The sequence below is a fragment of the Cucumis melo genome, chromosome 8 (assembly GCF_025177605.1).
Source record: "Cucumis melo cultivar AY chromosome 8, USDA_Cmelo_AY_1.0, whole genome shotgun sequence".
NCBI lineage: Eukaryota > Viridiplantae > Streptophyta > Magnoliopsida > Cucurbitales > Cucurbitaceae > Cucumis > Cucumis melo.
In genome coordinates, this window is record NC_066864.1 from 25,919,700 (window position 1) to 25,943,916 (window position 24,217).

Consider the following 24,217-nt stretch of genomic DNA (forward strand, 5'->3'; position numbering starts at 1 on the left):
AAAACATAGTTAAAATCTTAGCAAGAGAGAGTACGTGTCAAATTAAGTCCTAAGTGTAATAGAGAAGGAAAAACGACAAAGAAATAAATACTTTTTAATATACAAATTTCAATAAACTTAAATAAAGATTTTGAAATCATAACTACCAAAACAAAAATTAACATAAAATTTAACCAACCAACTAAGAAGAAAAGGGAAAAAAAAAAATACAATTCTGAAGTCAATTTCGAAGTGATAAGACTCCAAAAAAAAGACAAACCCTTTTAATTATTTTTTATTTTAAAATGAAACCCACCAACATTATAGTTTTTTTTTTTTTTTTTTAATTATAAAAATGCATGTCATCTCTAATTATAACATGGGATCCATGAACCATAAAACAAATCATTATACAAATTCTTTTATCAAAAAAAGTAAATTGACAAAAAGAAAAGGAAAAGGATACATATAATACAATGGTAGAATACAATAACAATATCACATTCTTTAGAAGGAAAGAAATTAAAAAAGAAAAAGAAAAAGAAAAAAAAAATATATATATATATAATTATAATATATTTGAAGAAATGGTTTGACCATGTAGCGCCACGTGGCACTGACAGCCAGTGAAGTTCGAAAGTGACGTTTTTTTCTTTTCCTTCCTCACTTTTCGCCGGTGAGTTTCATAACGCCATTTATCAATAAAACCAAAAACTACATCAATTAAAAAAAATATATACATATACATATATATATATATATATATGTTCAATTTTAGGAGAACATTATAATTAAGTCCTTGTAAATTTTGAAATTAGATTTTAGTTCTCATAAAGATTTTGATAAAATTTGGTGAATAGCTCTATTAGGTTTTCATTTGTGTTTGATGGCTAAAGGTATAAAAAGTAAAGTAATATTTAAAGCTTAATTTTATTAGGTACTGAAAACGTAAAAACTCTAAAATACAAGGACCTACTAGAAAAGAAAAATGTCTCGCCGTTCCTAAAAAATTTCTTCCATCTTTCATTCTTCATCCCACTACTCGCTACTCCCAACTCTCCCGAGTCACTCGATCCGAGTTCACAAAATCATCAAAACATTCATCTCTCTCTCTCTCTCTCTTCTCTCTCTCTTACCCTCCTTTCTCTTTCTTTCTTTCTGTCTTTTTGGCCAATTCCTTCGTGGGTTCGTTGTCTCAAGCTCTTCTTCCCCCTCCATTTGCCGTTTTAACGCCGCCATTATTACTCCTTTTCATATCTTCTTCTTCTCTGTCTTCCATTTTGCTTCTGCTGCTCTGTTCTTTTTGGAACTGAGAAGAAAGGAGGAAGAACGGCGGTGGAGTTTCGTTTTTCTTTTGCTTTCTTCTCCTTGAAATCGTCTTCTTTAGTTAGTTTCTCTTCTTGTTTTGGATTTTGGTTGCAATTTCTGAGAAATGAATCTGTTTTTCTCTTTCGTTGTGAGACGGGTGTTTTGATTCTTTTGATGCTCTGAACGATTCCTCAACTCGTTTTCTTGAATACCCACATCTTGATTTTTGGTTTTTTGGACTGGGTTCTGTTTTCTCTCGTCAATCTCTTCGATTTCGGCTGCTGGGTATTGAGATTTGGTTGGGAAATGCAGGATGTGTTTTGAGGAATTTTGGGGTTTTTGATTAAGATTTCTCTATTCCCTGCCGTTATGTGGGGCGTGGTTCATGCGATGCGTTTGCTTTGAAGCTGTTGAATGATGATTTTCCTCAAGATTCTAGGGTTTATGCGTTCGTTTACGGCTCATATCTACTGGGTTCGGTTCAATGCTTCTCGGGATTTTCAAGAATTTGCGCTGTGATATGGTTTCTTTACTCCTCTAGCTCTGAAATTACCACACATTATCGCCATTGGAACCAATTTAATCAGGTACTTGCTCGTCTATTTAACAAAAATTACCTCGGTTGCTGAAAATTCAAGTACCATTGCATTCTGGGTCAGGTTTCGAATCCGCCATTGTTGTACCTTGCAAAGCTTTAGGGTTACTCCTCATATTGTAACGGTGAAGAATCTGATTTCTCTGTTTCTGTGAGATTCCGTTGATTCTCCTCATAACTGTTCTTTTTGTTTACCAGTCTTCGGGAGCTTCTTTTTCAAGGATTCCAAAAGGGAAAAAAAAAGTAATCTCTGCGAGAGAATAAGGGTTTTTGCAACGGTTTAAATTTATCATCCCCTTCCTTCAAAGCTGCTTTTAGGTTTTTGGCATTGCGTCCTTCAACTGAGAGCATATATTTTGAGGGATTTCCGTTTACAAGTTATTAATTTCTCTTGCCTGAGGGAGGGGCATATGATTTATTGCCTATTTGAAGATCTTTATTGCGTATTTGCCGTTATCACTTTGTGGTATTTTTTAACTCTCATTCGGGTGTTGTTCTCTTCTCTGGTTGAGCTGAAATCTACTTGCATCGCTGTGAGTTGTGAGATTTCAAAGCATCCATGGGGCTTCCTAGAAGTCTCGTGATGCTTATTCTTCCAATGTGCTTCTTGTTTTTGGCTGATTCGGTTATGGTTCGATCAGCTGATACTGGTTCTTCGATGCGTTCTTTGGATGCATTTCTCCAGGAATATGCTTATAAGGCACTGGTTAATCCGAAAACTGGTGTTCCTTACGATGCAGCTCCCCCCTCAAATTTGACAGGGATTAGCATTAGAGCTATGAGGCTGAGAAGTGGGAGTTTTAGGCGATATGGTGTTGATTCATTCAAGGAGTTCGAGATCCCGACCGGTGTTATAGTGCAGCCGTATGTTGAGAGGCTCGTTTTAGTTTATCAGAATTTGGGGAACTGGTCTGAAGAGTATTATGCTTTGCCTGGTTATACCTACTTAGCACCAGTTTTGGGTCTTCTTGCTTACAATGCCTCCAATCTTTTGGCTACAAATCTCCCCGAACTCGAAATGAGAGCTTCCATGGACCCGATACATGTTAAGTTCGACAATGTCAAGTCCCTCCCGGATGGGACTGTTGCAAAGTGTGTTTGGTTTAATCTCGAGGGAAAAGCCAATTTTAGCAATGTGGAGTCTGGAAACACATGTTCAACCATCCGACATGGGCATTTCTCTATCGTTGTCGAGTCAATCGCTCCTTCCCCGACACCACTATCGCCCCCGGGGACTGTAATCCCCAATGCACCTCCACCACCTTCAAAGAAGGAAAACAACACTAGAGTTTGGATCATAGTAGGATCTGTTTTGGGTGGAGCATTGCTATTGGCATTGCTCTCACTCCTCATTCTGTGGCTTCGCAAGTTAAAGCAAAGAAACAAAATGGATCAGATGGAGAGGGCAGCAGAATCTGGAGAACCTCTACAAATGGCAATAGTCGGCGACACGAAAGCACCCACGGCGACCGTGACAAGAACGCAGCCGACTCTTGAGACGGAATACGTGCCTTGAATTCTCTACCGGCCGATCTTTCGTCGGGTCCTAAGATATTCCTCCTGCATTCAAACATATTCATCCCTTTTAGTAGATCTCTCTCACATCTCATTTGATATGTTTTTTTTTTCTTTTCTTTTCTTTTCTTTTTTCCTCTCATTTTTCGTTTTCATTTCCTGATCCATTCCCTCTCTGCTTTTGATGGTATTCTTGTGAGTAGTAGAAGTTTTTAATGATGATTTTTGTGTAAATCCCGTTTATTTCCTGATACATGTAATGATGAATGATTCATTGTTTGGCACGAAAAACGTTACTGAGAAGAGATTTTCTTCTTCTTGTGTATCTGATGAATTTGGTTTTATGCAATTCCGAAGGTAATAAAGAGATTCTCATGAAATGTTTTGTTTGTTTGTTGGTTTTTGTTTTGTTTTGCTTTCTTCCCTATGTGTGAAGTTATTATTTCGTCGGTGGCTTTGGAGTTTGACTAAGCTGACTTTAGAGAAAAAGTGATCTGATCAAGCAAACCCCAATATTTGTTGTCTTTCTGGTTAATTTCAATATTTTAAAAGTAAGTGTTAATTATGAATTTAGTGTATGTTGTTAATATGGTTTAGGGAATGATGATGGTACGGGGAAGCCATGAAGATAAAAGGCGATGTGTGAGACTTCATAAGTAGATACGGTATATACAAAGGGTTAGATGTATGACTCTTTACCTTTACCTTTATCTCTATATGTGTTGAACTTAAAAGAAGTTAACGGTGGATGAGTGAAAACGAATTGTCACCTTTTTTATATAAGTATTGAATTGTAAAAAATGAATCATTAAACTTATATAAGTATCAATTTTATAGAAAAGATAACAATTGTTTGGAAATCAAATTTCTATAGTTACTAAGTTTGAATTAAATGATTTTGCAATTTTAATTTGACCTGAAGTACTAAATTTATAACTTTGATTTTTTTTTTTTTTGGGGTGTTATTATTTTTGTCTACTACTTACTTATTAATGATACATTCAATCTAAATTCCTCCAAACTTCAGGCTTTATTTTTATTTTATTTTTTGTTGACATTGACATGTTGGATTTTTGTCTTTCCTTTCCACTAATATTTAAAATCAAGATTTCTTATTTTATTTTATTTTTGGTTATTGAATATATATGAAAGAAAGATGAAACCCCAAAGGGTTTGATTGAGAAGATGATTGGGATGAAATGGTGGGCCATTCTGTAGAGAAAATGGAATTTTGGGAAACCAAATATAAAATTTATTGTATGTATAAAAATATTATATATATTTAAAATAGGCAAAACAGTGCATTTATTAAATTGGGCCTACTTTTTAGTAAAACGCTGCCGTTTTAGTCGTTTGAAATAGCAAACAACTTTGGATAATTTAGTGAAAACAGTAAGCATTGAATTTGTTAGAGAAAGGGGTGAAAAGGATAAAAGTGTATTTTCATGCCCATGGTTTTTTGTTTTCTAAAACTTTAGTTTCCATTTAAGTTCTAAACTTTCAAAAGTGTTGGCGGTTTGTTATTATTAGTGATATGACGACGATGATGATAAATTTTTGGTTTTCATCAATTTCTCATTTTGTACGTATTTTGAAAAAAAAATGGATTGAACATTTGTTGATTGATTTATTAGAGAGAATAGACATATAACAAAAATACATATTTAAAGTTGGACATTAAAGATAAAACATAATGTTGAAGAAAACTCTACTAATTAAAACATTATAGAAAGGGAAGAGTTTTGTACTTCCCCTCCTCATATTGAACTAAAGAAAAATACAATTAGTAGTAAAACACTTTTTTTAAATAATTAAGACTAAGTTTAGATTTTCGTGAACTTTGAAATTTGTTTTCAACTTATTTAGTCTCAATTTCTTTTTTAATTTTGTATCCATTAAATCTCTCAATTTTATAAAGAACATGTTTTCCAACTTTTACATTTATGCAAATAAATTCTTAATTTTTATTTATGTGCACCAGCATACTCCACTTATTTAAAATTCTTTTTATGAAAAAAAAAATCAATCTAACTGTCAGTAAAATCAAAAGTTCAGGATTTCATTCAAACGTAAAATTTAAATTTTTCGAATAGATTCAAACTTCAATTATTCTTTTCTTTTTTGGTTTTAACCAAGTAAACTTCAAAATTATGTGACTAAACTTTGTAAGTTTAACTAAAAACTGACGACTTGAATTAACTCTCAATATATGAAAATGTAAGATCGAAGTTGAACATTTAAAAGTTACGAAAAATGAAATAAATATTAAAATTAAAAGCAAAAATAAATTCAATGTCCTTATTGACAAAACTTCACTTATAAACCACTGTTAGTTGACCTAGTGACATCAAAACGCAAACAATAAACAAACGACTAACTACATAGAGACATCCTCCATTTGTCGAACAATAGTAGTTAGTTCAAAAACTTAATTATAAGAGAAAACAAAAATACCAATAAAAGTATTTCAAAGAAATAGTACATGTATAATTAAAGTTGAACTCCAAAATTTGACCGTAGCTTATAATTAGAATTCCGTCATATAAATCATGAACATTAAATTCTAAGTTACAGGACATCATCAAGACAAATTTGAATTTAACCTATAATCACTAAGAAATACTAAAAAGAAACAAGAATCAAAACCTTACAAGTTTAATGTAAGTTTATCAACCAAAAAAAAAAAGATTTATTAACAACCATTAGTTGACCTAGTGAACATTAAAACATGTAACGAACTTTGAAGAACAAGTCCGAATGCATATAATCATTAAATATGGAGGGACATCCACCATTATCCGAACAACCCTAAGTTAATTTAAACACTTAAGAATGCCCGAAGAGAGCAAAAATACAAAGAAATAAGGAAATAGTACATTAGAAATGTTAAAAAGAATAAAAGAATCAAAACATTACACAAGGATAAGAAAGCATGTTTTAAGAATACAGAAAAAGAAGAATGAAGAAACAAGAGAGCAAACAATCAAGTGTTATATGGGCATAATACAGGCTGTATAACAAAGCTAAAAGGGGAAAACAAAAACTCCAATTCTACTATTTTTTGTTATTGTGTTTTTGTTTTTGTCTCTACCATTGTCTTCTAATTATTTTAATACTTTTTTTTTGGGGGGGGGGGGGGGGGTGGGGAGAATAAATAAATAATTTTCTACTTTTTGGAAAGTGGTGTATAATAAAAGCTAAATTGGAAATTGAAGAGAAATAGAGGGAATAAAGGAGGATTTAGGATATTTTACATTAGTTTAGTATGTTGTGGGGAACTAAGAAGCTAAAGGGAAAGTGTAGTCTATGGAAAAGAGAGACTAATTCATTGAAAAAGGCTCTTACTATTTATTGTCTATATAGTAGCCATAGTCAATGCTTAATGTAAACATAATTAAAACATAACACATTTTTGTTCTATACATTTATATGTATGTCGATGTCAATCTTTTACCTCAAAATCTAAAATGAGCATATTAACACCTAATCTCCTCATTGACCAACATTGATTGTTTCATAAGAGCAACTCAATTAACGTTGAAATTTTTACCATTGATCTTGAAATTAGAGATTTGATTCTCATACACCATTATATAGTCCAAAAAAAAAAAAAAAATAGCGTGCATCTCTACAATTTATCTTATTGCTAATAAAGAAAGAGACCCAAATGATTTCGTGATAAAGACTAAGGAGGTTTAGGACGAGAAATTAGTTATTGTAGTTATGAGTTACTATAGTAGAGTTATAATAGTTTGTGTTTGGAATGTAGATTATTTTAGTATGAGTTATAATAATGTGTGTTTGAATTGTAAATTATTTTAGTTTGAAAAAAAAATAGTAAATATTACAGAAAATAATAAAAAATGATGAAAGTAAGATGGTAAAAGCTATAGCAAATAACAATCTTCAAATAGTATTGAACGAAGCAAATTGAAAACTTTTAAATTTGTATTGACCACGGCGCAAGATATGGTTGTTGTTATAGTTTGAAGGTAATCCTTAAAAGGGTTGTTTGGATTCCAAACTTAAAGTTGGAGAGGCAGGCTACTAAAAGACCATTCCATGTTTGAGGCTCTAAACAGTCCCTTGGTCTTATCTCTTGGGTAGATGGATTTCATTTAACCTTTTCTAGCTAGATTGGTGATAGACAATTTTGTCTCTTGGTCTCTTCACTTATTAAATGGTAAAGGTCAATCTAAGCTCAACTCAAAAGGCAAATGATTATATTAAACCATAATGGTTGAACTTCCAAAAAGGGGAAAGAAAAAGAAAAAAAAAAAGAAATTCTTTGACTTTGAGACCACTCCCCCCTTGGAGCTCAAGTGTGGACGAGTGCCAAGATTTGTTAGCTAGGTTATTCCTGTGGTTTCTAGCCACATAAAGCAAAGGAAAAAGGCCTAAAAATCCATTGACAGCCGCAACCCCTCATTTCTCCCATTCCCATTACGATTGGAAATCCACCAGCTACAACCTGTACAGTTGCCACCATGTCCCCACTTCTTTGAGCTTTCTTTCTTTCAGGGAAATTATCACAAAACCTGATATCAACTTTTTCAGCTAAAGAAAGTGGTCAGAAAGGTGTTCCCTATGGAGTAGTGCCTAGTGGCTGAAGAGGATCAAAGTATGGCCAGGGTCTCACTACACCTACACCTACCACCACCACCACATGCTCTACTATAATTTCTAAACTAAATGTGGTGGGTGCTGCCAATACTTCTAATGCCCTCTCACCAACATTTCCACCATTATTTAATGCAAGGTCCACTCATGAACAGAAACTCGGAAGTACACATTAAGAGAACACATAATTTTGGTTTCAATGTCTCTAGATTTATGGTTGTCACCCTCTCTGTAAACAGCTACTGCAATAAGCTATGAGAGAGCTGCAGATTAACCGTACATGTTTTAATGAACGGGTGCCTGAAAGAAACCAGGGGTCTAAAAAATTATGACATATGATTCAGCTTCATCAGAATATTATGCCTTCTACAACTTTAATTCTTGTTATTATTGCATCAGACATCCATATCAAGGTTTTCATACGGGAAAAGGATGACAAAAAACAGAAACTTACATGAACTCAAAGCTGTTCATCAATCATTGAGTATAGGGTTTCCTCCTGCTCGAGGCAAGAGCTAGTTCCAGAAAAACAGAAACTCACTAGTCAACACACGGGAGAAAATCTACTTTGACATAAAGAAGTAATTCTTGAAGATGAATTTTACATATGTTCAGATCAACATAGAAACAACGAAGAAAATTGACAATACATGGCAGTGATCATCATTGCATAGATATCTGCATTCTGCAACAAGAGCTTTTATTCCTTCATCAAGAGTGCATCCACAGCTCCTGTACCTAGGACTACATTAATGTTAGTTCTAAATTCAAAAGTCTCCTAAAGTTTAGTGAGTAATTAAAAGATAAAGAAAATTACCAAATGCTTCAGAAGGAAAGCTGAGAGTCCATTTAATAAGTGAAAGGTTGGTAGGGAAAAAACCCAAGAATTCAAATTAAATTATGCACAAAAACGTAAGTTTGCATGTGAGCAATGAGTTTTAAAATGTGCTATTTTCAAAAGTATATTTTGAGTGTCAAAGCTCTATGTAGATAACGGGGCATTGTTTAGGCAACTTCCATGGTTTCCAGAAGCTCTATGCAAGACTGAGAGTCCATTTAATAGCTACACGAGCTTCGTAGGAAAGAACCATGAATTCAAATTGAAATCTTGCACAAAACCTATAAGTGCAACTATGCATGTGAGCAAGGAGTTTCAAAATAGTAAAATTTCAAAAGACACTTTTCAGTGTCAAGGTTTTTCTATGTGGGAAAGAGTTTTGGATTTTGTTTATATAAGCTTCCATGATTTATGGAAGGCAATACTTATTTCAAAAGGAAATCCATCCATTGGAGTTTTGGATTTTGTTTATATAAGCTTCCATGATTTATGGAAGGCAATACTTATTTCAAAAGGAAATCCATCCATTGTAGTAGCAACAGAAAATTCACACTAAAAAGATGAGGAAATTGTTAGACCTCTTATATACACACTTACAAAAGGAGGGGCAAGAAGGGAATAACACAAGCTGGGACGTCTAGATAGACTGCTGAAAGAGAGGAATTCACCTAAGTGGGCCCCACGTTTATGATTGAATATAAAGAAAGAATGTTTAGGGATTTGAGAAGAGGGTTTTTTTGTAGTAAAGGCTGCTGTGGCTCTTATTGGGAAAAGTTTCCCAGCCTTCTCTAAGGAGCTGGGTTTTTCATTCTGTTTTTCCTTATTTGTTCTTGATGTTTTCTTTAGCTTCCTTGTGAACTGATATTCTGATTTAGCAATATAAATATTACAGAGTACTGTCTCTGTTTTTCTCTTGTTGGGTATTTTACTGATTTTCAGGTTGAAGACCCAACAGAAATATTCCTATGAAAAAATCTCAAAGAAAGAATACAAGTCAAGTAATGACTAAAACTGTTCACGTTCAGAAGGGACAAGATTAGGCTTTAGATATCAATGGAATTTATCTGAAAACTTTTAAGAACGTTAAGTCAAAAATGGGCACTAAAACTGTTACAGATTCAGAATTCTACATAAACTTCGAGCATTAAGATCACACACAAGTGGTTCTCCTAAGGCGAGAACGAGTGAATCCAGATTGAGATAACCAACTAAAACCAACATCAGCCAATGACTTGAACCACACTTCAGTTGGAGGGGCAAGAAGGCGTCTTTCTAACTTGTATGTCATGTTAAGTAGATTTAGCCTTTTTATTATTGTGTACTAGTCTTTTTATAATGACTTTTCATTAAAAAATTACAGAAAAAAGGAAACAAAAAAAAAAAAAAAAAAAAAACCATCCAAAGGGATTATAAACAGAAACAAAAACAATACAAAAACAGAACAAACCAATTTCCTTCCATTGCACTACAAGAGAAGTGAGGCCATAGCTATGAAAGTATGAAGATATTTGATATTTTACACCAATAGAGAGCCAAAAATGATAAAAATTCTACAAAACTATCAATTTCCTATTCTTTATCCTTGAAGATGCAAAAATTTTGTTCATTCCAAATGGACAAAAAGAGGCTCTAACAAAAATAAGTTACAAGATTCTCATTTTTTTGAAAGGATGGATGATCAAAACACTGGCAAGCAGAGAGTTAGTCTCCTAGCAATGCAATTGCCTAACTATGAGTCAAGGGGTTCAGAGATTGTTATTATTAAAATCCGCAACAAAGCATTGTTGGCAAAGTGGCTTTGGCACTTTTCTCTCGAACCCGATTCTTTAAGGCATAGGATTATTGTGAGCAAGCACGGCTCCCTTCCCTTTGAGTGGACGACGAAAGGGGTTAAAGTCACATTCCGAAATCCTTTGAAGGATATCTCTTTCGAGCTCGCTACTTTCTTACTCATTGTTTTGTGGGGGATGGTAAGGACACTTACTTTTTGAAGGATCAATGGGTGGGGCATAATTTCCTTCATTCTTTATTTCCGCATCTTTAACATTTATCCTTTTCCAAAAATTGTACGATTGCAGATCTTTTGGTTGGTTATGAGAATTTTTGTCTTTTTCTTTTGGATTCCGTCATAATTTGAACAATAAAGAAACGAAAAAGGTGGCCTCTCTTCTTTCCTTGCTAGAGGGGTGCTTTTTTAGGGAGGGGAGAAGGGATGTTGGTTTTTGGAACCCTAATCCTAGTAGGGGTTATACCTGTAAATCCTTGTTTAGTCTGTTGTTGGATCCCCCCAAGGAGTTGGTTTTTTATGTGGTCTGGAGGACTAAGGTTCCTAAGAAAGTTAGGTTCTTTATTTGGCAAAACTTGCTTGGTCAAGTTAATACCATCGATAGACTTGTTAGGAGAACTTCACTTGATAGGCCTTTTTGTTGCACGCTTTTTCAAAAGGCGGAGGAAGATCTTGATCATCATTTTTGGGATTGCCAGTATGCTCGAGCTGTGTGGAGCTCTTTCCTCCAGTTGTTAAGTATTAACTTTTCTGGTATGTGGAGTGTGAGAGTGACAATCGAGGAGTTTCTCCTCCGTCAGCCCTTCAAAGATAAACGGGGGGTTTTATGACTTGTCGGGGTGTGCAAGGTTATTTGGGACATTTGAGATGAGAGAAACGACCAAGTGTTTTGGGGTACGGAGAGGATGCATAGTGAGATTTGGTCTTTGGTCAAATTTCACGTGTCTCTTTGGGCTTCGATTTTGAAGAGCTTTTGCAATTATTCCATAGGAAACGTTTTACTAAGTTGGTCCCCGTTCTTTTAATGGGGGTGTTTTGTTGGGCTCTTTTTTTTTTCTTTTTTTTGTATACCCTTGTATTCTTTCATCTTTTTTCTCAATGAAAGGCGTCAATTTCATTTAAAAAAAAAAAAAAAGATGTCCCCAAGAAGTCGTGGCAAATGAACATGAAATTAAGTTTTTTTTTCCTATACCATGATTTATTTATTTAGATAAGAAACATTTCATTGAATAAAAAAATAAAATATAGAGAAACCCCAAAGGTGATTACAAAAGTGATTTCCAATTGGATACTAAAAAAGAAAGACTAATTCTTAAAAAGAAGCCCCGTTTTGCACCAGTAAGAAGTTGTAGACAGAACCAGATCAAGAAAGGAATCGAAAGAAGAGAAAGAGCCTCTAAATAGAGGCTTGTTACATCACCCCAAAGTGTCACAAGAAAACTTGAAAAAGTAGCCAACCAAACCGTCTTCTTTGTGCCCATGAACAAACGACCACCAAAAGATATGCAAGGACATCAAAAATATCATTGAGCATTCAAATGGGAAGCAAAGGAACAGTGCACAAATAGATGAGCAGTTGATTCAGCATGGTTCTGACACATAATACACTATGAAGGAGAGATAGACATGATTCATGAACGACTGAGATCTTTTTTGCAAAATATTAGTTTTTTTTCCTCCCTCTCACTTCCCAAATCTCAACCAGCAGTAGCTCATGCACATTGCTCCCTCTCTCAACTGCTACTTTCTTAGTTACAATCCTCTCATGCATTAGCCTTTACCTTAACTTCACACACTCTCATTTTATCTATCAGTCATGGCTCTCAAGCCCCCATTGCCTCCACCATTTTCAGACTGAGAAGTTTCAGTTTCATCTCATTTTGTTTTTACTTTTAGCCAAAACGGAACCAACTAAACAAGAGTAGAATGGTTGGTTAATAAATCACCTGAAGCTGTCATTTTAACAATTGAAACTAAGTGGAAACTTAGGCCAGTTTTTGGCACCAGGTTTGGACTAAACACCATTGCAAACAAACTATTGCGAGCCCATTTTTCCTAACAACTTGGAATTCTGTTGCAAATGCAGGGGCTTAAAAGTTACTTTACTATAGACTATAACTAATTACCCTACCAACTCACAGCAGATTATCAACGATTGACTCAAATAGCATAGCAACAAAATGGACACATATACTAGCGCTAAATTCCTACAACGAAAAAAAGAAGGGCTTGGACAATTTTTGGTAGCTTGGGAGTTTAAGGACCATGTGAACTAGCTCTTGCGGTGCCTTTTCCTGTTTTATCACTAGTAATCCTCTCACCAGTTTGGGAGAGTGTGTTTCCACAACTCCGTAGGCTTATGTTAGTGAGATTATCTAATTACCCTTTTGCACATTGGATTTATCGATGGAGTTTCAATTCTTACATGAATATACACACTTTTTTTTAATAAGAAACTGGGGTATTGCAAAAGAAAAACAAAAGCACAGCCTAAGGGCAGGGGTAGAGGGAACCCCCCTCCCAACAGAACTATACAAGAAGAGCCTACCAATTGTCTACAACTAATTAAAGAAAAAATGTCACTGTAAATCTATATGCCTTGCATAAGGTCACACTACAGTTAAAATTCAACATTCTCCAAGCCCAAGAGATAGAATGATGATCGTCCTAATAGCTTCATATCCCTAAGATTAACATTATCAAAAACAGGAAAATAGTAATAAAGTCGCATAAACATGTACCGGGATGCAGGTCGAAAATAAAATCAACTATGAGAAGTGGCGGATAAATTCTCGACGAGTTTCTTGTCCCGGCGTTCCATGGCAACGTCCCACATATCATTACCGATGTGCTTGGGCTACAAAAACGAAAAAACACACAAATAAAAAATTAATTAAAGAGATCGTTGATCGGAGCTTTGAGAAAGAAGATCCATTGAGCAAAGAAGAGGGGAAAACGCTGAAATCGAAAGCAATAGAAAGGAAAATACCCGGCCATGGGCGGCTTTGTGAATGTAATATTGAGCATTACCCATTACACAAAGCATTCCGGCGATAATTCCGAGAGGAAGTGCCGCTTCCAGCCATCTCCATCCTGCCATTTTTCTCTCTGACGTTGAAAACCTCTCGAGCTTTCTCCGATGGGTACACAGGGCTCGACGATATATCTCGCTTGGCTCATGGGCCTTCTATTGGGCTTGTACTCCACGTCCTTTAAGGCTCAATTAAATGTGGGCCACTTACTATAGCAAAATAATAAATAACAAACTTAAAAAAAATAGCAAATCCCGAAAATCTTTTGATCTATAGCACGCAGACTTTTTTGACATTTTTATACTCGATTATACTCTTTTATATAAGATAATTCATTTCAATATATTTAGATAGTTTAAAAAAATGAAACAGAATATTATAGATAATGAATACAGTATACTTCTAAACAACGTTCAATTTTGATAAATCTTAACTAAACATGATATTTTATTAATGGAGAATATTACATCAAGATGTAATTTTTATCAGATTTTTGGATTCTTAGATTTAAATCAATTGCTTAACAATTTATTTCTATAATTCATAATAGTTATGTTTAATAATGATTTGAATTCAAATTTTAGATAATACATCTAAAATATTGACAAATATAAGTTTAATAGGTTCAGATTCTTTATATTTCATAATATTTATCAAAACTTTATTAAATAATACATACTACATACTTTTAATAACAATTTGAATTTAAATTTTATATCATCTCCTAAAATCGTCAATTTGAATTCAAATCTTACGTAATATCCCTAAAATAATGACAAAGATGAATTATTAATAGCAATTTGAATTTAAAATTTTTAAATTCAAATTGTTGTAATTTAAAATTTGACAACTTATATTCCAAAATATTTATAAAAAATTTATTAAATAATACAAAATATAAAATTTTAAGGCATCTTTTAAAAAATATAACAAAGCGGCAAAACATTTAAACTGTATAGAACAATTCAAATGAAAAAACTTCTGTTAACTATGCTGTCAACAACGTGTATAATATATTTGGTATACAATCGTTTAGATTTGATCGATTAAATTTGGATAGCCAAATCTAGACAATTTATTTTTAAAAAAATTTGGTTACATAATCGTTTATTTTGGTCACATGATCGTTTAGATTTGTTTATTTATTTTTTTCAAGATTCTTTGTACACAATCGTCTATGTTTTTTACATGATCGTTTAGATTTGGCTACTCCAATCTAAATGATTTTTTAAAATATTCTTTATACTCAAATCTAAACAACATAAAAAAAAAAGGAAAAGAATAAAGACAATGAAAAAAATCGTAACGAAAAAAATTAAGAGAAAAAGAAGAAAGATGATAGAAAGAAATCATATTTGGTTACCCAAATCTAAATGACGTAAAAAAGAAATAGAAAAAAAATAAATACGATGGAAATAAATCGCAGTGGAAAAAAGAAAGAAGAAAGGAAAAAAGACGATAGAAAAAAAATCGCAAGCGAAGAGGAGAAGAAAGACGGAAGGGCAAACCTAAAATATTTAAAAAATAGCTAACTTCATGAGCTTTATTATGAGCCGTAAATATTTTAGTCATTTGTTATATTTATGAAATTTTCTTAATTTTTAATAAAAATTTGAATTTAAAATTTATTAATTAATATTTTTTATAACGAACTCGAGAGAAATGTGCGAATTTGAAATTTGAAATTGTAATTTTGCTTTCATAACAACCATTTAGTTTCATATAGGAAAATATTTTATTAGTTTTAATTTGTTTCGATAATCTCCAAATTTATTTATTTATTAACAAAAATTTAATAAATTCGATTTAATCCAAAATATTTCATTGAGCTCCTTAAAAATATTTGTACGTTAGTAAATAAATATAATTCATTAACCTACTTGAGAATATTTGTTTGGAAAATATAAGTAAAGTATAAATTTGAATATATTTAATTTGTTCTATTTATTTTATTGTTTATTTCTTCTTCTTTTTTTTTCTAATTTAACAAAATTGCTTTATTGGTTAAATCGGGCATGTTTGATTGCGTTGATTTTCTATAGAGTTATAGTGTATTTATACATACTACATGACAATATTATTTTTTCCATATTAGATCCACAGTATTTGACATAATGTATAACATATGTTGCTGACACAATTACATTGTAATTTATGTTTTTAAATAATGTGATAACTATTCGTTATATATCATGATCATATATTCAAATATTAATATTTATTTGCTCATATAATCATATACTTTTTCAATCCAAAAAAATTTAACATTAAGATGTATTTGTTACAAAATGAAAAATAAGAACTATTTTTTAAATAGTGTCATTGAATCATAATCACAATTGTTTAACTAACCAAACTTTATAATAATCAATAGAATTAAGATTTTCCGAACATAGTATATGTCAAGTATGAATGATGTTCTAAACAATAGATTTGAAACACACACAAAAAGGTTAAAAAGTTGGTCAACAAGATATAGTATCATTTTTTTGGGACTATGATAATCCATATATTCCAAATACAATATATTTGAATAGCTTAAAAAATGAGCAGAATATAGGAAATAGCACGAAGACAATGTACTTTGCAAACAACATTCAAATTTGGTAAATTTTAACTAAATCTACTATTTTGTTTTTAGACAATATTACAACAATCTCGACTACTATTATATTTTAAACAATTTATAAAAATTTATTAAATAATACATAATATATATTTTTAATAATAATTTGAATATAAATTTTAGATCCTCCCCTAAAATAATGCCAAATATAAATACAAGATTTTCATTTTTTTTATATATTTTAAACAATTTATTAAATAATACATAATATATATTTTTAATAACAATTTGAATTTAAATTTAGAATTGTAATTATGCCTCAATGAAATTTTTGCAATTATTTGAATCTTCTTCTTTTACGTTTTATTTGAGAAAAGAAAAGAAGGAGATTGAGAGAAGGGGGGCAGGCAACGCAAGAGACAGACACAATAAGAGGGAGAATGATTTTCTTGCAAACAAGAGAGAAGAAAAGTGTGACCGACGGAGAGGAAGAAGTTGGAGTTTCGAAGTAAGTGACGATGACCTTTTTCGAGCAACGTCTGACGGCATTTGACGTTGATCGTGGGTTTGTGGCAAGTTTTTATGTTCTGACGTTTGTTGGAGACGAATTTAGTCAACTTTCACGGGTTTAGCCATGGGCAAGAGGATAGAAGGGTCGAGCAGTGTTTTCAACAAGTTTCACGGTGAGTTTCGTTGTGGGTGTTCTGTTTTTCAGTCGTGGTTCTTCTTGGGATTTGCAATGGGTTATTCGACACGTGAGTCTCCGGTCGGAGAAGTCGACAAGAAAAAAATCCCTTGATTTGCACCAAATGTATAAAGACTTTGAAAAGTTTGAAAGGGACGAAACTAGAAGCTAGCTCCAATCATTTCTGCCTGAACGCATATGATTTGACGAAGATATGAAATAGCTACAGAAATTATGTGGAACTTTGATGGTGATAAATGTTAATTGTGTGTTGAAAGTTTGATTATTGTCGTTAAGTGACCAAAGAAATTGGAAATAGACGAAGAATTAGGGTTCGATTTTTCGATGATCAAATGTAGATGTGAAGTTGAATGACAATATTCTCACACTTGATAACCATCCTTAATCCCATAACTCTAATGCATGTCTTGTCATCAATAAGTTTTTCGCCTTTATAAACAAAACATAAATGTCCCTAGATAAGTGACCCAAGAAATTGGAAATACACGAAGAATTTGGGATTCGATTTTTCGATGATCAGATGTAGAAGTAAAGTGTTGAATAATAATATCCCCCACTTAAACCCCATTCTTAGTCCCAAAAAGTATAATACATGTCATGTCATTGTTGAATAAGGAATTTTGGAACTAATAACAAATTGTCACGTCATTTACTAAAATAATTGCATTTGAGATTAACTAAAAATTGACATGTGTCGCAAATTAAATCTAAAGACAAATCGGCCAATTCTAATGATGTCACATGTCTTTATTATGACAATTGGATCAAATTAATTATCTTGATTCAATTAAATATTATTTACTTGGACTAAAATTTAATGGAGCAAGCTTAATTTAGCCAAAAGTTAAATAGAACCCAAATCCATATAATTGAGCTTATGGATCTGGTGGATTAGGCCAAAATTCATAAAAGCCCACCAAGGAACTCTACAAATAGAGGAGTTCTCTTCATTTGTGGGGTTGAAAATTTTTAACTAAGAATTCTCCCAAAGACTTATACTCCTGAAGTCAACCACTTTCGAAGATTGAAGCTCCTTTAAAGATACAAGCTTTCTTCCACGACTCCAAACTTCAAGAACATCACGTGCTCCGCTCGCTTTCTCAAATCAAGCGTAAGTGTCTAGTCGAGAGAGAATCAGAGGATCAAAATCTAGAGATCGAACCACATCGCAACACAAGTTCAACTCCACGAATCAAATTTCTCCAGAAATCTCGTGTGAACAAATTGGTACGTCCAGTGGGACTTCTTTGAAGGAATGGAATTCCTAAAGCGGAAGCGTATGAACGCCGTGCAAGTGAAATTCAATTTATGAAACCAACAAATTCAAAGAAAAATAATAAACATGCTTCTCATGGAGGAAAAGGTGAAAATAAACTAACCTTTGTAGAACCAATTCTTCTTCCAAGTTTCGAGACACTACAAAATCTTCCTCGTTATTCTTCAAGTAAAGAATCACAGAGAGTTGTGGGCTTCTGTAATTTTGGTGAGGGAAGAATTTTTTTGGAGAATTTTGTTTCCTTTTGAAATATAGAGAGATCGTAAGATTGTGTTTTTTTTTTCTTTTTAAAAACAAATCTTAACCATGGAGGGGAAAGTTATCAAAATAAAATAAAATCAATATAAATTTAATTAATATATATTATATCTCATATAATATAAAATCAATATAAATTTAATTAAAATATATTATATCTCATATAATATAAACTTTATATTATATCATGTATAATATAACCAATGGTTTAGATATCTCATATAATCTATAGTTCTAATATGAATCGAATTCAATTTTAACCTATAGTTTATTTATGAATCTTATTCATATTATTATTATTATTTGAATCATATTCAAATATTAACTTCTCATAAAAACTTTACATTATAATGTATCAAATACATTATATTAATTGTATCATATACAATTTAATCCCTTTAATCAATTTGAACAATTCAAATTAAACCAAAGTAAATTTGATTCTCATTTATCCTTATTGAGCTAACAAGGGGACCTTATGGACCTACAGATTGAAGCTCCAATGAAATGAGATTAATTAATTAAATTTTTTAATTAAATTAATCTCTATTCATTAACTATTAGTCATTCCACTAAAGACTAATAGTTGCACCCTTCTTACTGTAGATATATTTTTGTGTCCATTAGATATAACCAATCAACAGTGCAATGACCCTTCACAAATTGCTCGTAAGTACAGCTAGACCAAAAATTACTGTTTTGCCCCTGTAGTTACATCTAACTCCTTAAGTACCACTGATTCCTCTAATGAACAATAATTATAGTCCTACTATAACTGAACTCCTCTCAGTCCAAGAGAGGGTGTGACGCCACATTGTTTAAGCCCTGAAATCAACCCTTAAGAGAGCAATTTCTCTAGAGAAGGAGTGAATTCCTTCTTGTGTAGCTGCGTTCCCAGCTCCCCAATCAGACGAATCCTCAAAATGGTAGGCATATTGAGTCGGCTATATAGGCCACTTTCACCCATACAAATTAAAGGATCGCCTTCATAGGCAGGAGTTCACAACTCAATCAGGATTCAGGTCAAGTCACCTATAGTCATCCTGGTGAAATGTAGTCTCAACTAGTAACGGTGTTAATAAGAGAGACTATTCATTTCATGGTCCGGTCTTATACAAACTCTTTGTATAGAATACCCCCGCTCTAATGTCTCAACATAAATGATCAGGATCAAATCATTTGTAGCACTTTAGAACAATTGTAACAACTACAAAGCATGCCGTATTCGTAGTGTCACCAGGATAAGGTATCCAGCCTTATCCATTTACGACAGACCATTTAGGTTATCACTTAAACATGATCCACTTGTATGTCCCCACATACATGTTTAGGTTACAGAAGATAACCTTGGATATTAGTTTATTGGTTTTGTGAGTTAATGCAACTAAATGTCAAATAAAATAAAACACTTTATTTTATTAGATAAATAAAAAGTTTGTATAATATATACAATTACAAACTACAAGACCATGAGAGTTAGGGCATCAACCCCAACACTCTCTACCTCTCATCTCTCTCGTCATCCAAATCTACAAGAAAATCAATGTCATCAAAGAAGGTTACATCCAAATCTTCTATTGCAAGCGACGCTTACACAAGACCTATCACCCGTAATCGTTTTAAGGGAATCACCAGGAGTAGGATCAAGGTTCTGACATCACACAGAGCATTCTTAAGCAATTGATGGAATCTCTTAAAGCTGAGATTGTCATCAAGGAAAATCCTTTATACGATAATTCTGATTCTGCTTTTAGCAAGTCAAAGAAGGAAGCACAACCTGAGGTGATGTCTGTCATGATGGCTGATATAACGGCCGAGGCTGCCATGGCGGAGATGGAGAGAAAAATTAACCTCCTAATGAAGGTTGTGGAGGAATGAGACCACAAAATCATAACTTTGAGAGAGCATATGCGGATTCGTGAAACTGCTGAGTCGAGTCAAACTTCTGTTGTCAAAGCTAGTGATAAAGGGTAATCTTCTAAGAGGTAAGAGGGCAACGAGTATTCAATTTGTTTGAGAGTTTCTTCCCTTTATTTCTACTTTTTTGTTTGTGAATTAAATTTGCATCTAAAAAATAACTTGTTTTGATTTTTTTTACAAATTATCTTAATATTCCCTACATATTCTTTTGTGTTTTATTTTTTCTAATAACCACTTTCCTTTCAAAATTCATCAATCCAACTCCAATTTTTACTAAAATTCTCTCTAAATTTCATTTTGGCAAAACTCCTCCCTCTTCATTCTGCCATTTTTCTCCCAAAAACTCCAGCAATCTTTTTTGATCCATTGGGAAGGTAATCTTCGAAGACGTTGTAGATACAACATTTTGTCCTTTATTTATTTTTATTTAATTTTTATTTTATTTATTTACTTTATTTTGAAAGTTATTGAATTTGAATTTAACTTTTTTTTTTTAAATGAATATCAGTCTTCTCCCTATTTCTCATCCTGTAGAAATTCCTCTTGAAAACATAGAAGATAATTTACAGCTGAAATCACTTACAAGCAGGGAACCACATAAAAGTACAGGAACCTTTAATTCTAAAAGGGGTGAGGCATCCATGAGCACCATAAAAAGTATGATCTTGATAGATGAGAAGACTTCAAACTCACCGATTTTGCGCTTTGTTCCTCTATCGAGTCGCAAGAAAGGCGAGACACTATTCGTAGAGTCCCCAAAAGGCTTGAAGCTTGGTGATATTGAAGTTATAAGAGAAAGCTTCACTACACCTTTTACCAAAATAACAAAGCAAGAAATAAAGATAGACCTGACGGAAGCAAACTTGCCTCAAAGGTGGACGAAAGACGGATTTAAAAGACTAAGCATGATAGAGATAGAAAAAAAATGTCACCAGTTAACATCTAGCCTTAACCAATGATCAGCCTTTCAAAGGCTAACTATGAAAACTTTAGAAAAGAGAACCACATGTCAGGCCCCAACTACTACAAGACCATCAACCTTTGAAAGGCTAAGAGTGGCTAAAAAGAAAAATTAATTCATAAACTCTAATGCATGTCTTTTCATCAATAAGATTTTCGCCTTCATAACATAAACATAAATGTCTCCAGATAAGTGACCCAGAAAATTGGAAATTGACAAAGAATTTGGGTTTGATTTTTTAATGATCAGATGTAGATGTGAAGTTGAATGACAATATTCTCACACTTGATCGTTATTCTTAATCCCATAAACTCTAATGCATGTCTTGTCATCAATAAGCTTTTCATCTTCATAATATAAGAATAAATGTCCACAAATAAAGGACCAAAGAAATTATAAGTAGACAAAGAATTTGGGTTTGATTTTTTGATGATTAGATGTAGATGTGAAGTATTGAATGACAGTATTTTCACACTTGATCATCATCCTAAATCCGATAAACTCTAATGCATGTCTTGTCATCAATAAGTTTTTCGCCTTCTAAAATAAGCATAAATGTCCCTATATAAGTGACCCAAGAAATTAAAAATATACAAAAAATTTGAGTTCGATTTTTTGATGATCAGAAGTAGATATGAAGTGTTGAATGACAATATTCTCACCCTTGATTACCATCTTTAACCACATAAACTCTAATGCATGTCTTATCATTAATAAACTTTTTGCTTTCATAACATAAGCATAAATGTCCCTAGATATGTGACCCAAGAAATTAAAAATAGACGAAGAAATTACGTTCGATTTTTCGATAATCAGATGTAGATGTGAAGTTGAATGACAATATTCTCACCCGTGATTGTCATCTTTAATCTGATAAACTAAAATGCATGTCTTGTTATCAATAAGTTTTTCACGTTCATAACATAAGCATAAATTTCTCTAGACAAGTGATCCAAGAAATTGAAAATAAACGAAGAATTTGGGTTTGATCTTTCGATGATTAGATTTAGATGTGAAATAACAATATTCTTACACTTGATCACCATTTTTAATCATATCAACTCTAATGCATGTCTTGTCATCAATAAGCTTTTCGCCTTCATAACATAAACATAAATGTCTTCAAATAAGTGACCCGAGAAATTAGAAATAGACGAAGAATTGAGGTTCAATTTTTGGATGATCAGATGTAGATGTGAAGTGTTAAATGTCAATATTCTCACACTTGATCACCATCCTTAATCCCATAAACTCTAATGCATTTTTTGTTATCAATAAGCTTTTCACCTTCATAACCTAACCATAAATGTCCCCAGATAAGTGATCCAAGAACACATACAATCAGCAATGTTTAATGTTGTGGAAATAAACAAAACAACATTCATGTAAAACCCAATAGCATTTCAAAGCTCCTAAAAGGAAGAAAAACAAGATTCTTAGTGAAAAATTTAGCCATATGTCTCATAAAATAGTCTATACTATCATGTAATTTTGTAGTGTTCACTCCCCCTAAGCGAATCAAAAACCTCCTCTATCACTCGTTTAAGATCTGCGACCGTACTATTGCGTGATACACGAACGACTGAAAAGTCAAACAATCTAAAATCAGTTTAACTTGTAGTTGACACTATAATTATATTCCCACAACATAAGAACTGGTAACACCAAATATAAATTTGATATAAAATCAGTTTAACTTTTAATTTGATCTACAATTCAAAATTCTAACATTCTAATGAGTATGCTACAATAAAGATGCCAGTAGACTACGACGAAGTGAACAGAAGAAAATACTTATAAAAAATGAAATGGTCAATTTTTGCTTAATTGACCATTTAATTAGGAAGAGATAAAGTTTATATAGAGAACGTAGAAAATCTGAAAGCTATGTAGAGAATGTAAGAATCAGAAAGCTATATAGAGAATGTCGAACTGATCAACGAAAAAGAAACAAAGAAACAAAATGTAAAGAATCGGAATGCAAAAGAAGCAATGGAGTGTATGTACCTAAAAATTGGAAATAAACAAAGAATTTGGGTTCGATTTTTCAATGATCAGATGTAGATGTGACAGAATGACAATATTCTTTATAATGAAAATAGTAATTTTCTTTCGAATATGTAACACACAATTGATCCCATTAACTGTGATGATGAACATAGAAATTTGATTTCAAATACCATTCAATGAAAAAAAAAAGGTCAAAAACACATTTTAATCAATAGTTTGGGGATGAACACATTAATCTGTTTTCAAATATGCTAAAAAAAAAGACTCTAAACCTTAAAAAAAATTCAATAATAGCATTACTGTGTATGAATAGAAAGTATTATTATTTTGTTTTTGAACTTGGAAAACCAACTTCAGTAAAAAATTTAAAAAGGTGCTGTTAGGGATTATTATATGGGTTGAAACCCATATGTATGTTACCATCTCTTTCTTCATCCTTTGCTAAAATCCACGGTTCAAATGGAAACAATTTCCTTCTAAATATTTTTGAGATTCAATCTTCGGCCTAACATTAATGGGTGTGTTTGGTTAGAATTATGAAATATTTAATTTTGAAAAAAACTATTTAAAAAACTTGTAGTGTTTGGCAAATTAAAATAATGCATTTTTAGAAAATCAGAAATCCTTAAAAACCACAATTTTACAAAATGAAGTTGAAAGTGATTGGCCGAAAAATTGAGTTTTTTTTCATCTTCTATGAAAATTACAAAAATACCCTCCACATTACCCCTCTCCTCTCGTCTTCCTCCCCATTTTGACCTAACCGTGGAAAGCACCTCCTCCATCTAGTTGTCGAAAACATCGCTTCTATCGTTCTCCTTCTGCGATCACTTCTCAGGTATTATCT

General features: G+C 32.5%; 2 protein-coding genes across 4 annotated transcripts; one reads left to right on the top strand and one right to left on the bottom strand.

The window, feature by feature from the left end:
- The first annotated feature begins 1,002 nt into the window (after positions 1 to 1,002).
- Positions 1,003 to 3,790, top strand: LOC103501488 (uncharacterized). Its single transcript, XM_008465075.3, has 2 exons — positions 1,003 to 1,874; positions 2,081 to 3,790. The coding sequence occupies exon 2, from the start codon at positions 2,442 to 2,444 to the stop codon at positions 3,396 to 3,398; it is 957 nt and encodes a 318-aa protein (XP_008463297.2). The 5' UTR covers positions 1,003 to 1,874; positions 2,081 to 2,441; the 3' UTR covers positions 3,399 to 3,790.
- A 4,677-nt stretch (positions 3,791 to 8,467) lies between these two features.
- Positions 8,468 to 13,812, bottom strand: LOC103501486 (NADH dehydrogenase [ubiquinone] 1 alpha subcomplex subunit 1). 3 transcript variants are annotated; one of them, XM_008465073.3, is made up of 3 exons: positions 13,631 to 13,812; positions 13,383 to 13,498; positions 8,468 to 8,755 (listed from the first exon to the last, which is right to left on the bottom strand). In XM_008465073.3, the coding sequence occupies exons 1-2, from the start codon at positions 13,739 to 13,741 to the stop codon at positions 13,406 to 13,408; spliced, it is 204 nt and encodes a 67-aa protein (XP_008463295.1). In that variant the 5' UTR covers positions 13,742 to 13,812; the 3' UTR covers positions 8,468 to 8,755; positions 13,383 to 13,405. The 3 variants fall into 3 exon arrangements, with proteins under 3 accessions (XP_008463295.1, XP_008463296.1, XP_008463294.1); XM_008465074.3 differs by having other exon boundaries at positions 8,468 to 8,749; positions 13,631 to 13,810; XM_008465072.3 differs by having other exon boundaries at positions 8,468 to 8,761; positions 13,631 to 13,810.
- Between the last annotated feature and the right edge of the window lie 10,405 nt (positions 13,813 to 24,217).